At 40.3% G+C, this 15,203-nt stretch overlaps 1 protein-coding gene across 1 annotated transcript; it reads right to left on the bottom strand.

Annotated features, from left to right (window-relative positions):
- Window positions 1-945: 945 nt before the first annotated feature.
- Window positions 946-2,003, bottom strand: LOC106022600 (vomeronasal type-1 receptor 4-like). Its single transcript, XM_013125703.2, has one exon. It carries the CDS (start codon window positions 1,858-1,860, stop codon window positions 946-948), a length of 915 nt encoding a protein of 304 aa, XP_012981157.2. The 5' UTR covers window positions 1,861-2,003.
- Between the last annotated feature and the right edge of the window lie 13,200 nt (window positions 2,004-15,203).

Raw genomic sequence — 15,203 nt, 5'->3', positions numbered from 1 at the left:
AAAAAGCATCTGTGTGAGGGTGGCAGTGTTCAGTGTCACTTCTGCCATCAGTGTTTGGAGATTTGTGCACAGAGTTGGAAATCTCAGTAAGTTCTGTACTTGAACTTTTTGAAAAACACACCCATTAAATATTACAGTCACTCAAGGATGGTAAATATTTGAGCATCCTGTCCTTTACTTGTCAAGACTGATGGATAATTTTTTTACAAAAGTGTAAAAAGTTTAAGTGTGTTTACTTTTCAAAATTACTCCAAACTTTCAAAGTTGAAATTTAAGAATTATGTAATATATACCACAACATAACACAGATAAAATATAGTATTATCAAAATTACTTCTATAGATGAATTGAACACAGAAGTAATCGTATGATAAAACAGGGGACTACAAGAACATGAATCTCTTGAAATTTTATTCTTATTAGGTCGATTATTGTATTAATATGAGTAACTACTCATTGGCTAATTGTTCTTAATATATTTCCATTATTTTTTAACACAAGTGACTCTTCTTTAGAAGGCAAATACTAGCAACCTTATAAGCACTCTCTGTTCATGAGCAGAGGGGAAATCAAAATATTCCCATTGATTTACTTAATTTCTTTCCAGCAGTAGGAAAGTAGGTAAATAAGTAAATACATACAGAATTGGTGAATTTTTAACTGCTTTATCAACAAAAATAAATATCAAGTACATTTTTCTATACAAGTCAGATTATCATTGTTTAGACAGAATGATAAATCTAGAACTTATCTCAAAGAATTAATAGTCATTCTTGGTAAAATATCATGAAATATGCAAATTGCATGCAATACAACAGTAAAGATGTTTGTGTATCTGCTCCTGGCTTTTATGGTGTAAGTTTTTCACTGTATACACTGCATGTATTCCAGAGATTAGACACAATTGAACATTAATTAGAAACAATGTACTTGTTGCTCACATGGCTACTGTTTATTCCTTGCACAAGCAAAGCAGAATGGGTTTTCATTGGAGTCATGGTTCATCAGGAGAAAGGGACTCACAGTTGGGAAACATCCAGAGACAATTGTAGCCATTTTCACCAGGAGCCAGTCTGGATCATAAAGAGCCAATCTAGTCTGCAAGAGGGAAGAAATTGTGTAAAAGCAGACAAAGGTGCTCACCAAGAGCAGAATGGTCCTTGTGGCTTTGGTCTCGGGGGAGGATCTGAGGGAAAATTGGCTCCTATGAATATATCTCGTTCTCTGCTTATGTCTGTAGAGGATGTAAACCATGGAACTGCTGGACCACAGCATCAGGCCCATGAACAAGACATCAGGACCTGCGAGTAACACTCCATAGAGGATGTCACTAGTTTTGTCAACATAAATAGCAGAGCAATATCCATACTCTTTTAGACGTGTCATGTTTCTTTGACTCCATCTTGCAGTCATGTTCATAGGAATACCAATGTTTGCTATGAAGGACAGGATCCAGCTCAGGTACACACAAGAAGCAATGAAACTTGGGGACTTGACTTTAACCTTTGTCCATCTGAGACACTTAGGGCTGATGGTGATGGCCTGAAACATGCCCAGGAAGCTGGTGCTGCTGATGGACACACCCCTCCCTATTCTGTGAAGATAGAAAAGAAGCTTGCACCCAAAATCATCAAGGAAGTCTTTCAAACCAAAAGCTGACAGTGTTTCAGGAACTCCTTTACACATGAGTGTTAAGAAGTTGGCTACAATCAAATGCTGTAGAATCCATTCTGTGAACCTTATCCTGCTCACCATGAAGTAAAATGGCAGATGATGGTAGACTAAGAGGGAGTTGCCCAGGACACCAACCAGAATCTCTGATAAAACGATCACTCCTATGGTCACTTCACCAACTCCCATGCTGTTGGTTGTTGTTTATTGATCATGAGGGAAAGGTTAGGTACAGGCTGCATGAACTGCGTGAATCCAATCTTCCAATCTATAGTTAGTCACTTAGGGTTCTTCTATAACTTAGGATAAGATTTTGGTTCAAACACTGTTTCACAACTTTAGAGACTGCTGTGAAAGCTGCATGCATCTTTACCTCTAGGTTCAATGTGAAGACAAGCACTGTTGACTGTATAAAAAAGGGAAGGGAAAGAATCAAATCCATATCCATCAAATATTTGTAAATTTCTACTTAATTAATGGTGAAGTTATGACTTTTTACCAACTGAATGAAGGTGCTGAAATTATAGTAATAAACCAATATCTGTAAAACACTTCAGATCTGTTTTAAAAGCAAAGAGCATATCATTGTGATTAATTTTTATACAATTATACACATGGTTGTAACACAGTGATGAACAATTTCAATAATAAGAATGTTCATATTTGAATGTAAAATTTATATTTATCAAATATAAGTGTATCTTACCAGAATGAAGAAGACTGAGCTGGAACCTGCCGCATGACACGTAATTGGTATTAATTAAAAATTGTCCAAATAGAACATGGGCACCTAATGACTTACTTATTATGTTGCAATCACAAGTAATATAAAACTTAAAGCAATGCAAATTAAGTAATAGTGCTGAATTACCACAAAGAAGAAACAACCCGATATTAAACATGGGAAGTATGCACAACATTGCCATTAATTGGATGAAACTCTGAAGTGCTGATTGATAGCAGAACAGGTACCTTGTTTTTGTTGTTGTTGTTTTGGCAATGCAGTTTGATTTGTAAATAGCACTTCTGTGGTAGTCACATGTGCATAATGCACTGTGTTGGCAAGAAGTATTTTGCTATTATAAAACTGAAGTAGTTAATCTCTGTATATAAAACCAAGGTTAACTTTCTATAATTGTTTTAGATTCATGGCTTTACTGTGCAGCATAAAGAGAAACTCAAATGTGCCCCTGGACTCAAGCATCCTCTAACTGAATAACAGATGGATGTTTTCATGACAAAAGGGAGACAACTCATTAAACAGCTAAGAAGGAGATGTTTACCCACAAGTAAAGATGATGTTGAGAGTGCATTATACCAATGCTTACTTTAACATGAAGATATCTTAAGACGGAATCAGCCTCAAAATGAGCTCAGAAGGCAGGTCTTTCATTGTAGATAGAAATCCTGTGTCCCTGTGTGCTGAGAACTCAGCACTCAAGCACTAGACACGATGATTTATTCAGATATGGAGCGTTCCCTTAGATTCCTTAAACAGTTCTGTAGGACAGAATACATGTGCCCACTGCTTTGGAACTAAGTAACCAGCAGCAGCCTTTTTTTAAAGCACTGCATTTTTAAAGAAGAAAAACAATAATGTATTTGAGCTTTCATATCTATGAAAACAACTGATATACCAAGTTTTATCATTCATTATTTTTACTGTATTCAAATGAATATCAATAGTACCATAATCAAACTTAGTATAAAGAATAAAAAGTTATTTTCATTCCACAAGTTACAAACTGACTCGGTTTTTGTAGTGGTCACGTGCCTTGAATGTTGTGATGTCCATGTACTCTGAACTCTGTTTCAAGGACTGCAGTTGGAAGCAATCCTAATGTTCTTCTACTTGACAGAATGCTGATCTCAGTGCCACGATCTCTGTGACCAGGAGGTGAGCTATGGGGAGGAAGCCAGTGCCTGAGATATGGGTATTGATTCTGTGACCTCACCTCCTGTCACACCTGCAATTACCTTTTCACCTGCAGTAGCAATGGGCTCACAGGGAAGTGGTGCCAAGAGGTTTTCTGAGTAGTGCTTCCCATGGGATCAGTATTCAAAAACAATAAAAAGTTTCTTGCTATCATTGCTAAATGAAAAATTATAGACTCTGTTAAAAACTGTCCTCTGCTTTGTTCCATGAAGGTAAACTGGGTGCAGTGTGTATGAAAAGGAGATCTGGGCGCTGGAGAGATGGCTCAGCGGTTAAGAGCACTGCTTGCTCTTCTGAAGGTCCTGAGTTCAAATTCCAGCAACCACATGGTGGCTCACAACCATCTATAATGGTTCCCTCTTCTGGCAGGCAGACATACATGCAAGCAGAATACTGTGTATGTAATAAATAAATAAAAAAAGAAAAGGAGATCTGTTTGGGACATACCATTGAACTTTGTATATTTCATGATATATCCTGGTTTTCTGAGCTATTTTAAAGTCAAGTATAGTTTTTCATTCCTCATTTCAGTGAGTAGAATTCTTCCATACAATATAAAGGAAACACTCAAATATAAATAGCAATGTTGCTATTTGCAGTGACATTGGAATTTATCACACCTGACTATAATTATCAATGTTAATCCTTTATGGTTTGTATTTACAATTAAAGGTATATTTTTTTGCAAAAAAATTGTCCACACAGGAAACATAATGCTCTAAAGGAGTGCCCTGCAAGTGACAGTAGCAATGAGAGAAGATAACATACACCTGTGGTTTTCAATGCAGCTACAGGAAGCTCATGGATTTAAGAATCTAGAATATGGTGTAATTATTTCTGTTACATTTCTTCAGTTCTGTCTCTATGTTGAATAGAAGTTTTTCAGGAATCCCTAGAAAATAATCACATAATACAATGGTGTCATAACATGGATTTTGAGAATGAAATGTAAATTGTGTGGAAGCAGGTGCATAGCACCTATGATGGATAATACTTGACAGGGATGCTGGTCTTGCTGTAAGGCTAGTATTCACTATGTTAGTCTTACTATAACTACATGAGCCTGAGTTACATGAAATAGTATACCTACTAAATACAGTGACAATTGTATGCACTAAGTGATCAACTATGTAACCAGGGATAGAAATTTTAGAGTGGACCATTATTAGATCAAATCCAGGGTTCTTGTCTTCCTCCAACATGTGTGGAATGAGGTGCTTTTTTGTCAGGGATACTCCCAATTTGCTGATAATCAAGGGGTTATACCATAGTCCCTAAAAGTTGCATATGCACACTGGCTGGGTGTGGTAAGATATGACGCAAGGGTTCTTCTTCATGCCCAGGAAGGACAGACTCATACAGTGGAAAAGTTATAATGAGAAAGAGACACATGTGTGCCTACCTCCATAGAATCCTATGCTTTGGAGAAAAGGATGCCATGTCTCTTTAGCTTTTCCCCTCGTACAGCTATTCTCAAAAAGAGGATTAAGTAGGTTTGTGCTAACATGTTTTTCCTTGAATTAAAAGATTGGGAAGCCATGAGACAAGGAGAATAAGGTAGAAGAGATGAGGTGTGTTGCTGTGGAATAATCCTCTTGTACACTGTAAAAATCTGTCACTTGAGTTGGTTTGATGAAACCCTGATTGGCCAGTAGCCAGGCAAGAAGTTTAGGCAGGACAATCAGACTAGGAATGCTGGGAATAGGAAGGGTGGAGTCAGAAAATGCCTGTAAGACATAGAGAGAGCAAGATGAGCATTCCATACTGAGAATGGACTCACATGACTGAGCATAAAGAATATGTGTTAGCTTAAAATGAAAGAGCTAGTTAATAATAAGTCTGAATTTTTGGTTGAGCATTTATAAGTAATATTAAGCCTCTGTGTGGTTATTTGGAAGCAGATTCAGTGTCAGGGAGTAGGTGCTCCAGATAGGAAACATTCATTCAGAGTGTATTTCTCATCTATGACCTCCAGAAAGTGTCTTTCAATACACAGTTTTGTTTTATAAAATGAGATTCATTATCAGAGATTATGATAACCAAAAAGTACTCTACCTACAGGTTTTAATAGGAAAGCTTTCTAATAAAAAATAAAATAGTGTACCCCTCACAATCTTGCTTGTGAGGCTGAAGGACATAGAGGAAGTTTTAATCAGACCTTGTGTTATAGCAACAGAAAAACTGTGTAACATGACTGTCTATGCATCCTTGAGAAAAAAAGTGTTGTGACCTGAAACAGTATGTGGGAAATAATATCTTCAGTAGAGGAATCTAAAATTGCTGAAAGACACTTAACCAAGTGCTCAAATTCCTTAGCCATCAGGGAAATGCTAATCAAAACAACTCTGAGATATCTCTTACACCTGTCAGAATGGCTAAAGTCAAAACCACCAATGATAGTGTATACTGGAGAGGATGTGGAGAAAGGGGAACACTTCTCCATTGTGGTGGGATTGCAAACTTTTACAACCACTTTGGAAATCAGTATGATGGTTTTTCTGAAAAATGGGAACCCGTCTACCTCAAGATCCAGCAATTCCACTGTTAGGCATACACCCAAAGGATACACATTCATACAACAAGGACATCTGCTCATTCATGTTCATAGAAGCATTATTTGTAATAGTCGGAACCCGGAAGCAACCTAGATGCCCCTCAACAGAAGAATGGATAGAGAAAAAGTTGTACGTTTACCCAATGGCATACTACCCAGCAGAATAAACAATGGAATCTTGAAATTTGCAGGCAAATGGATGGAACTAGAAGAAACCATCCTAAGTGAGCTAACTCAGTCACAGAAATACAAACATGACATGTGCTCACTCATATATGGATTCCAGACATAGTGAAAAAGATAACAACCAGCCTACAATCCACACCTCCAGAGAAGCTAGGAAGCAAGGAGGACCATAAGAGAGACATACACAGTCCTCCAGTGAAGTATAAATGGACAATATCCCATGAATAAATGGGGTATGTGGGGGGAGTGGGAAGGAGGGAGGAGAAACTGGAGGGGAGAAGAGGAGTGGGGAGGAGAACATGAGGGATCAGGAAGATTGCGTGGGGAGAGGAATAGAGGAGAGCAAGAAAAGAGACAGACCAATAGAGGAAGCCACTATAGGTTTAAAGAGAAACCTGGCACTAGGGAATTATACAGAGATCCACAAGAATAACCTCAACTAGGACACTAAGCAATAGTGGAGAGGCTGCCTTAAATGTCTATCCCCTATAATGAGAATGATGACTACCTTAAATGCCATCCTAGAGCCTTCATCCTGTAGCTTATGGAAGCAGAAGCAGAGATCCACAGCCAAGCCCTGAACCAAACTCCTGGAATCCAGTTTCAGAGAGGGAGGAGTGATGAACAAAGGGATCAAGACCATGCTGGGAAAACCCACAGAAACACCTGACCTGAGCAAGTGGAAACTCATGGAGCCTGGTCAGACATAGGCATGATCAAGGTCCCCTGAACATAGGTGTCCGTTAGGAGCATTGGGCACTCTATGGGTCCTCTGGAAGTGGAGCTAGGATGTATCCCTAGTGCACGGCAGACTTCAGAAGACCATTTCCCATGGAGGGATACTCTCTTAGCCTAGATACTGAAGGGAGGGCCTAGGCTCTGCCCCAAATAACTTGACAGACTTTAATGATTCCCTCACCCTCCCTGGGTAGTGGATGGCGGCGCCATGGGGGTTATGGGAGAATGGGTTGGAGAGGGAACTGGAATTGATGTGTCACATAAGATTGTTTTTAATTTAAATAATATATATATATAATAGATATCTGCAAACATTAAAAGAAACCAAAAACCTCTAAGAATAAATATGTTAGAAGTAAGGGCATTTGCTGTTCCATTAATTATTGTGTATTATCTTTGAAAATATTTCCCATAGGTGAGTAGGTATAAACACAAGGGAACTGACACAAATATATCCATCAGAAACACAATTCGGTTGGGGACAATCTCATGGCCATAATGTGTCCCCAGTACCAGCCTCTCAGGCACAGCTTTTTTTTTTATTTCAGTTGCAATCTATACAATCACTGTCCCAAATAGAGTAACTAATTATATTACTCAGATTTCTACTTCTATAGTATTCAAATCCAATCAAATCTTCCATGCCTCACAGTCTCACAAGACAGGCAGTGAGAAGTTCAGTACTTTTTATGTAATAGTTTTTACTATTTAGGTCAGTCCAGAGAAAGCATATTCTTTTTTATTGTAAAATTATCTTGTAATGTAACTGTATCGAGAACCTGCAATTTTCAGCCTAGTGTTCTCTCAGGGTTCAGGCCAGAAGCTAAACAGCTAGTGGGAATCAGGATATGAGGGCAAGAGATTTAGTTCATATGCATGTCACTCTCATAGTGTCTCCTTATACTTCAAAAGATCTCTTCAAATGCTCTCTCTAAAAGTTATCCCTTATCCCACAATGTTTCTAGTTTATATACCCAAGCAGACACAATTAGCAATTCTCTGGCAATAGAAAGTATACCAGGCATGCATATTTCAGGGTCAAGAAAACAGATAAAATCTGACAAAGCAAACAGCTTAAGCCTCACCTTAAGCCTTGTAAAATGTCCAGGGAATAGCTGAAGAGTAGGTGAGGGTTACTGGAACAAGGGGCTATTCTTGTAATTTAAGAAAAGCAGCCCACGAAGGAGAGATGCTCTGTGACAGGGTTCAAGCAGAGGGTTTTATTTTTTTATTAGGCAAAGGGATTACAGAAAGGGGAAAGGATGCAGGGAGGGAGGAGACTGCCATTTGGGGACAAGAGCAACATGAGAAAGGAAAGAGGGACAGCAAGAGAGAGGCACAGAGGGGGAAACAGAGAGAGAGAGACAGAGACAGAGAGACAGAGACAGAGACAGAGAGTGAAAGAGGAAGGAGGAGGAAAAGGAGGAGGAGGAAGGGAGCTGGGCAGGGTCCTTTTAAAAGGGAACATAGTGCCTTTGTTGGAGGTGTGTCACTGAGGCTGGATGAAGGCTCTACGATGGCATTTAAGGTCGTCATCATGCTCATTATAGGGGACGGGCATTTAAGGTAGCCACTCCACTATAGCTTAGGGTCCTAGTTGAGGTCATCCTTTTGGATCTCTGTATAATTCCCTAGTGCCAATTTCTTTTTAAACCGATAGTGGCTGCCTCTATTGATGTGTCTCTTTTCTTGCTCTCCTCTTCAATGTTCCTGATCCCTCATGCTCTCCTCCTCTCCTCTTCTCCCCCTCTTCTTTCTTCTATGTCTCTCCCCCCTACACCCCTACCCCCCATTTGTTCAGGGGTTCTTGCCTCTTTCTGCTTCACTGGGGGATTGTGTATGATGCATGACATGGAATGGACCAACCCAGACAGGAAGGACTTGAGTCCTACCATACTGCACTCTGGGCTCCCCCACAGTTTGCTTCTTCGTTAGTTTCTGTCTGGTATTCATGTCTAGTTGTGAGAGTGGGCTGTTGAAATCTCCCACTATAAGTGTGTGGGGCTTTATACGTGACTTGAGTTTTAGTAATGTCAGAATTGAAACTTCATCTTGGTGGATTTCTTCTGTGATGAGTATGTAATGACCTCCTTCATCTCTTTTGATTGATTTTATTTTAAAGTCTAAATTGTTAGATATTAGGATTGCTACCCCTGCTTGTTTCTTGGGGCAATTTGATTGGAAAATCTTTTCCCAACCTTTAACTCTGAGGTAATGTCTGTCTTTGAGGCTGAGGTGTGTTTCTTGTATGCAGCAGAAGGATGAGTTCTGTCTTCGAATCCATTCTGGTAGTCTGTATCTTTTTATGGGTGAATTAAGGCCATTAATATATGGAGGGATATTAGTGACCATTGTTTGCTCATTCTTCTTTGATTTGGGATGGGTGGTGGTGGTGGAATTATGTGTGGAATCCCCCCTATTTCTTTTGGCTCTTGGTAAGGTGTGTTTATCTAATGCCTATGATTTCCTGGTTGTAGTTAACTTCCTGGGTTGGAGTTTTCCTTCCAGAACTTTCTGTAGGGCTGGGTTAGTGGATATGTATTGCTTGAATCTAGTTTTGTCATGGAATATGTAAGCTTTGCTGAGTACAGTAGTCTAGGCTGGCATCCATGGTCTCTTAGTGTTGGTAGATTATCTATCCAGGACCTTCTGGCTTTCAGAGTTTCCATGAAGAAGTCAGGTGTAATTCTGATAAGTTTGCCTTTATATGTTACTTGACCTTTTTTCATTAGCTGCTCTTAATATTCTTTCTTTATTCTATATATTTGGGATCTTGATTATTATGTGGCGAGGGATTTTTTTTTTGTGATCCACTTTATTTGATGTTCTGTACGCTTCTTGTACCTTCATTGGCATGTCTTTCTTTAGGTTGTGAAAGTTTTCTTCTATGGTTTTGTTGAATATATTTTCTGCCCCCTTGAAGTGGTTTTCTTCACCTTATTCCTTTTTTTTAATGTATGTATTTTAATTAAATTAGAAAATACATGCATCAATGTCTATCCCGGCTCACCTCTTCTCCCTCCACCAGCCCTACCCCAACCCCAGCCCAATCCCCATATCATTCCCCACGGAGGGTAAGGTCTTCCTTGGAGGGATCTCCAGAGTCTTTCATTTCATCCAGGGTAGAACCTAGGCCCTTCTCCATGTGTCCAGGCTGAGAGAGCATCGCTCCATGTGGAATGGGCTCCCAAAGTTCATTTGTATGATATGGTGAACACTAGTATACTACCCAAAGCCCCAGAGATTTCTGAGGCCTCCTCACTGACCCTACATTTATGGAGTCTGGGTCAGTCCCATGTTGGCCTCTTAGTCATCAGTCTGGGGATTAAGAGCTCCCCCCTTGTCCAGTCAGTTGTCTTTGTGGATTTCACCAGCACGGTCTTGACCGCCTTGCTAATCACTCCTCCAACTCTGTTACTGGGTTGCAGGGGGTCAGTTCAGCGTTTGGTTGTGAGTATCTGTCTCTGCTTCCATCAGTCACAGGATGAAGGTTCTAGGGTGTCACATAAGGTAGTCACCAACCTTATTATCAGGTAGGGGCTATTAATGTAGTCTCACCACTATTACATAGTTTTCCAGTTGGTGTTATCCTTGTACATCTCTGGGAATCTCAGTAGTGTCAGCTCTCTCCTCAAAGCTATAATGACTCCAACTATTATAGTATCTCTCATCCTGGTCTCCTCTATTCTTACTTCGACTCAGCCTTCCTGCTCCCCCATGTCTTCATCTCCCCTCCTCTTATGCCCCTCTCTTTTTCCTGGATCCCTCTCTTCTCGCCCCATGTTCCCAATCTGCTCAGGAGACCTTGCCTCTTGCATATCTCTTGGGAACCTCTCTGTTTCCCAGACTCACTGTCCCTGGGATTGTAGGCTGACACTCCCCTGATCCATGTCTAAAATCCATATATGAGTGAGTACAAATCATGTTTGTCTTTTTGTGACTGGGTTACCTCACTCGGAATGGTTTCTTCTAGTGCCATCCATTTGTCTGCAAATCTCAAGATTCCGTTGTGTGGTAGACTGATTCCCATTTTCCTGAGGAGTCTCCATACTGATTTCCAAAGTGGCTGTACAAGTTTGCACTCCCACCAGCAATGGGTGAGTGTTCCCCTTTCTTCACATCCTCTCCAGCATAAGCTGTCATTGGTGGTTTTTATTTTAGACATTCTGACAGGAGTAAGATGATATCTCAGTGTTGTTTTGATTTGCATTTCCCTGATAGCTAAGGATGTTGAGCACTTTCTCAAGTGTCTCTCAGCCATTTTAGTCTCCTCTATTGTGAATTCTCTGTTTAGTTCAGTCCCCCACTTTTAATTGGGTCCTTTGGTGTTTTGGAGAATAGCTTCTTGAGTTCTTTTTAAATTTTGGAGATCAGCCCTCTGTCAGATGCAGGGTTAGTGAATAGCTTTTCCCAATCTGTGGGTTGCCTTTTTATCTTGCTGACTGTGTCCTTTGCCTTACAAAAGCTACTCAGTTTCAGGAGGGCCCATTTATTAATTGTCAATCTCAGTGTTTGTGCTGCTGGTGTTATGTTCAGGAAGCAGTCTTCTGTACCAATTTGTTCAAGGGTACCTCCCAATTTCTCTTCTAACAGGTTCAGTGTGGCTGGATTTATATTGAGGTCTTTGATCCATTTGGACTTAAGTTTTGTACATGGCGATAGACATGGATCTATCTGCAGTCTTCTACATGCCAGCATCCAGTTATGCCAGTACCTTTTGTTGAAGATGCTATCTTTTTTCCATTGTATAATTTATCTTCTTTGTCGAAAATCAGCTGTTAGGTTTGTGGATTAATCTCAGAATGTTCAATTTGATTCCACTGGTCTACCTGTATATTTCTGTGACAATACCAAGCTGTTTTCAGGACTATAGCTATATAATAGAGCTTGAAGTCAGGAATGGTGATGCTTCTAGATGTTGCTTTGTTGAGCAGTGTTGTCTTGGCTATCCTGGGTCTTTTGTTTTGTCATATAAAGTTGAGAAATGTTCTTTCAAGGTCTGTGACAAATTGTGCTGGGATTTTGATGGGGATTGCACTGAGTCTGTAGATTGCTTTGGCAGAATTGCCATTTTTACTACATTGATCCTACTTATCCAAGAGCATGGGAGATCTTTCCATTTTCTGGTGTATTCATTAGTTTCTTTCTTTAAAGACTTAAAGTTCTTGCCATACAGGTCTTTCACTTGTTTGGTTAGCATTACCCCAAGGTATTTTATGTTGTTTGTGGCAATTGTAAAGGGTGATGTTTCTCTGATTTCTTTCTCAGCCCTTTTATCATCTGTATATAGTAGTGCTACTAATTTTCTTGAGTTGATCTTGTAGCCTGCCACTTTGCTGAAGGTGTTAATCAGCTGTAAGAGTTCCCTGGTAGAGTTCTTTGGGTCACTTATATATACTATCTTATCATCTGCAAATAATGAAAGTTTAACCTCTTCCTTTCCATTTTGTATCCCCTTGATCTCCTTTTATTGTCTCATTGCTCTAGCTAGAACTTCGAGTACAATATTGAAGAGGTATGGGGAGAGGGTACAGCCTTGTCTTGTTCCTGATTTTAATGGAATTACACTTCTGTCCACTCAGCCTTACTTGCAAATGTTCATTACATTGTATGATGTGTTGTTGATCAGGTTCAAGGCCTCTGGACTCTAGTAAACCACCGATACTGGACCCTCACTGAACTCTTCTTGGATATCTTGCAGTTGCCCCGAGTCATGGAGGTCCTGTGGCTATTGTTCCATAGGACCAGATCCTTCATGCACTACAGCAGGTCACAGATATGGTAGATGTTGGAGACTGTCCACTCAAAGCCCTAGATGTGTGTCTGCGTAATAGCTGAATTGTTCTGAGTGGGCCACTGGGATCATCACTTCAGGTTAGGGGTTGAACGAGCACTACTACACTCATGTTGAGCGTGAGGCGGTCTTCTCATATTGGTGTCATTGGGTTCCATTTTCTCAGGGCTGGTGAGGGGCAGGGACAACTCTCCAGTGAGGGGCAACTGTCCCCAGGACAGTGAGGGATGGGACCTGCCTATTATGGCTCTCCTGCTTTATCAAATGTTTCAAAACATCTGTTAAATGCTTGCATGGGCACCTGAGGTAATGCAGACTACAGATAATCAAAGGAGGCCCAAGCTTCCTCAGAACCATGGACTCAGACATGGGCCTCAGCAGTAAGTTGGGTCCAGATGTCACCATGGCCTTGGGTGGGAGCACAAGCCTCTCAGATCAGCCTGGGTCCAGCAGCAGTGTGGTTCCTGGTCTCCAACACAGTCCCAGGTGGCAGTTCATACCTTAGGCAGTTGCACAGTGTCTGATGGTAACAGGAGCCACAGACCTCAACACAGACCCTGTCTGTAGTGAGTACACTGACTCAGATATGACAACAGCATGGGCCTGGATGTTAACACTGATCTGATGGGCATCACAGGCAGGCTGTCCTGATCTGTATGGTTTTTGCTTGGTAAAGGAGTCAGCCAAAAAATTCACCCTGGAACTGAAACCCAAGACAGTGAAAGAACTACTTTAGCTCTGAAGCCAGAACCAAAGAAACACTCTGAATCTGAAACCAGAGCCAAAGAAACACATTTTGGCCATAGAACCAGAGCCAGTGAAAAAAACACACCTCAGCCCTGAAAATACAGCAAAAAAGGGGAAAAGGGACAGTGAAAGAAACAGGTTGGCGCTGAAACCAGAGCCAACTTTGCCCCTGGCCAATTAAATCAACCAATTCCTGAGCAGGAAAACTAACCAATGCCTGAGCAGAAAAAATTCTCCCCAGGAAAATCCTGCCCCTTTGCACCTCTGTATAAGACACTCTGCCTTTTCAGTTGCCAGCTTTCCTTTCCCACTCTCTCAGAAGCAGCTAATCATATATATATATACATATATATATATATGCATATATATGTATGGTATTCTACCAAAATTTTATTTCATAGTTAAAGATGCAACATACTGAGAAAGAAGTATTTCTTAATGTCATACATACAGACAGCTGTAAAGACAAGTAAGTGGTGTTCATAACCAAAATAGTGACAGAAAAATCATGACAAAAGTATTAAAATAAAAAGTAGGGAGTATTAGCAAATGAGAAAATAGTTCAATAGATAGAAAGTCCGTGATCAACAAGAATGGAAGTCACAAAACCTGGTACACAGACATTCCCAGCAGACAGAAAACAGGAGAATACATAAAACCTGTGAATAACAGCACATGGCTTCATGTTCTTTTTAAACACAAGAAGACAACCTAGAAGCAAGTCTGTCTTCTCTAAGACTCTAAGCAATTTCTACCACAATCCTATTGCATGCTTTACAGAAAGTAATCCTGAAAGCGCCAAGGAACAGCAAAAAGACAGAAAATACTGAGAGGATCAAACAGTGGTGATGTCCTATTACAATTACAGATGTGGAAGCCACTTGGAATTGTCAGGAACACAGAGACATTGTCTGCATAGACAGTTTAACACTCTAGACATATTTCCTGATTCTTATCAAAATTCTGTTGTGTAATTTTTAGCAACACTAAAAGGTAGGGAATGTGCTAGAATAGCAAAGGCTCCAAAAATCTGAACATAATAAATAAGCCCAGAGGTATTAATTTTCATCATTTTATAGTATTAAAATTATTGACATGAAAACCAATTACTATTGGCCTGAAGACATGATCGGTGATGTGAATGAATAAGGAAAACATCATTCAGATGCGTAGTCAAATACGTCTTTACTTTCCTCCAATATCAATTTTTCTGTAGAACCACTTATCACACCTACAACAGGGTAATTGTGAGATTTTTCTCAATGCCAGTCTGCAGAAACATTTCTAGTGAAAGGGATTGTGTCCACACCGATTTCCTGTTCCACTTCTGCATCACTCGACCCCTTCTCACCCCTCCCCCAGCCCCTCCCCCACACTTGTCACTTGCATCCTCAGCCACTGTCTCCTCTCTCCTTCCAGGCCCCTTTGTTCCCCTCCACAGGTGAGCAGGTCTGGGTGATCAGTGAACCCTGCACATGACTAGAGATTCTTCAGAGAGCATCTTGGTTTCTGACACAGTGCTCAGTGGATTAGTGAGAAATCTACAAATTATTCCCCAATTATCCTGCAGTGTCAGA

This window comes from Mesocricetus auratus, unplaced genomic scaffold, assembly GCF_017639785.1.
Source record: "Mesocricetus auratus isolate SY011 unplaced genomic scaffold, BCM_Maur_2.0 Super-Scaffold_100037, whole genome shotgun sequence".
NCBI lineage: Eukaryota > Metazoa > Chordata > Mammalia > Rodentia > Cricetidae > Mesocricetus > Mesocricetus auratus.
Note: the sequence above shows the minus strand (reverse complement) of the source record. Positions and strands in the feature narration are given on the sequence as shown.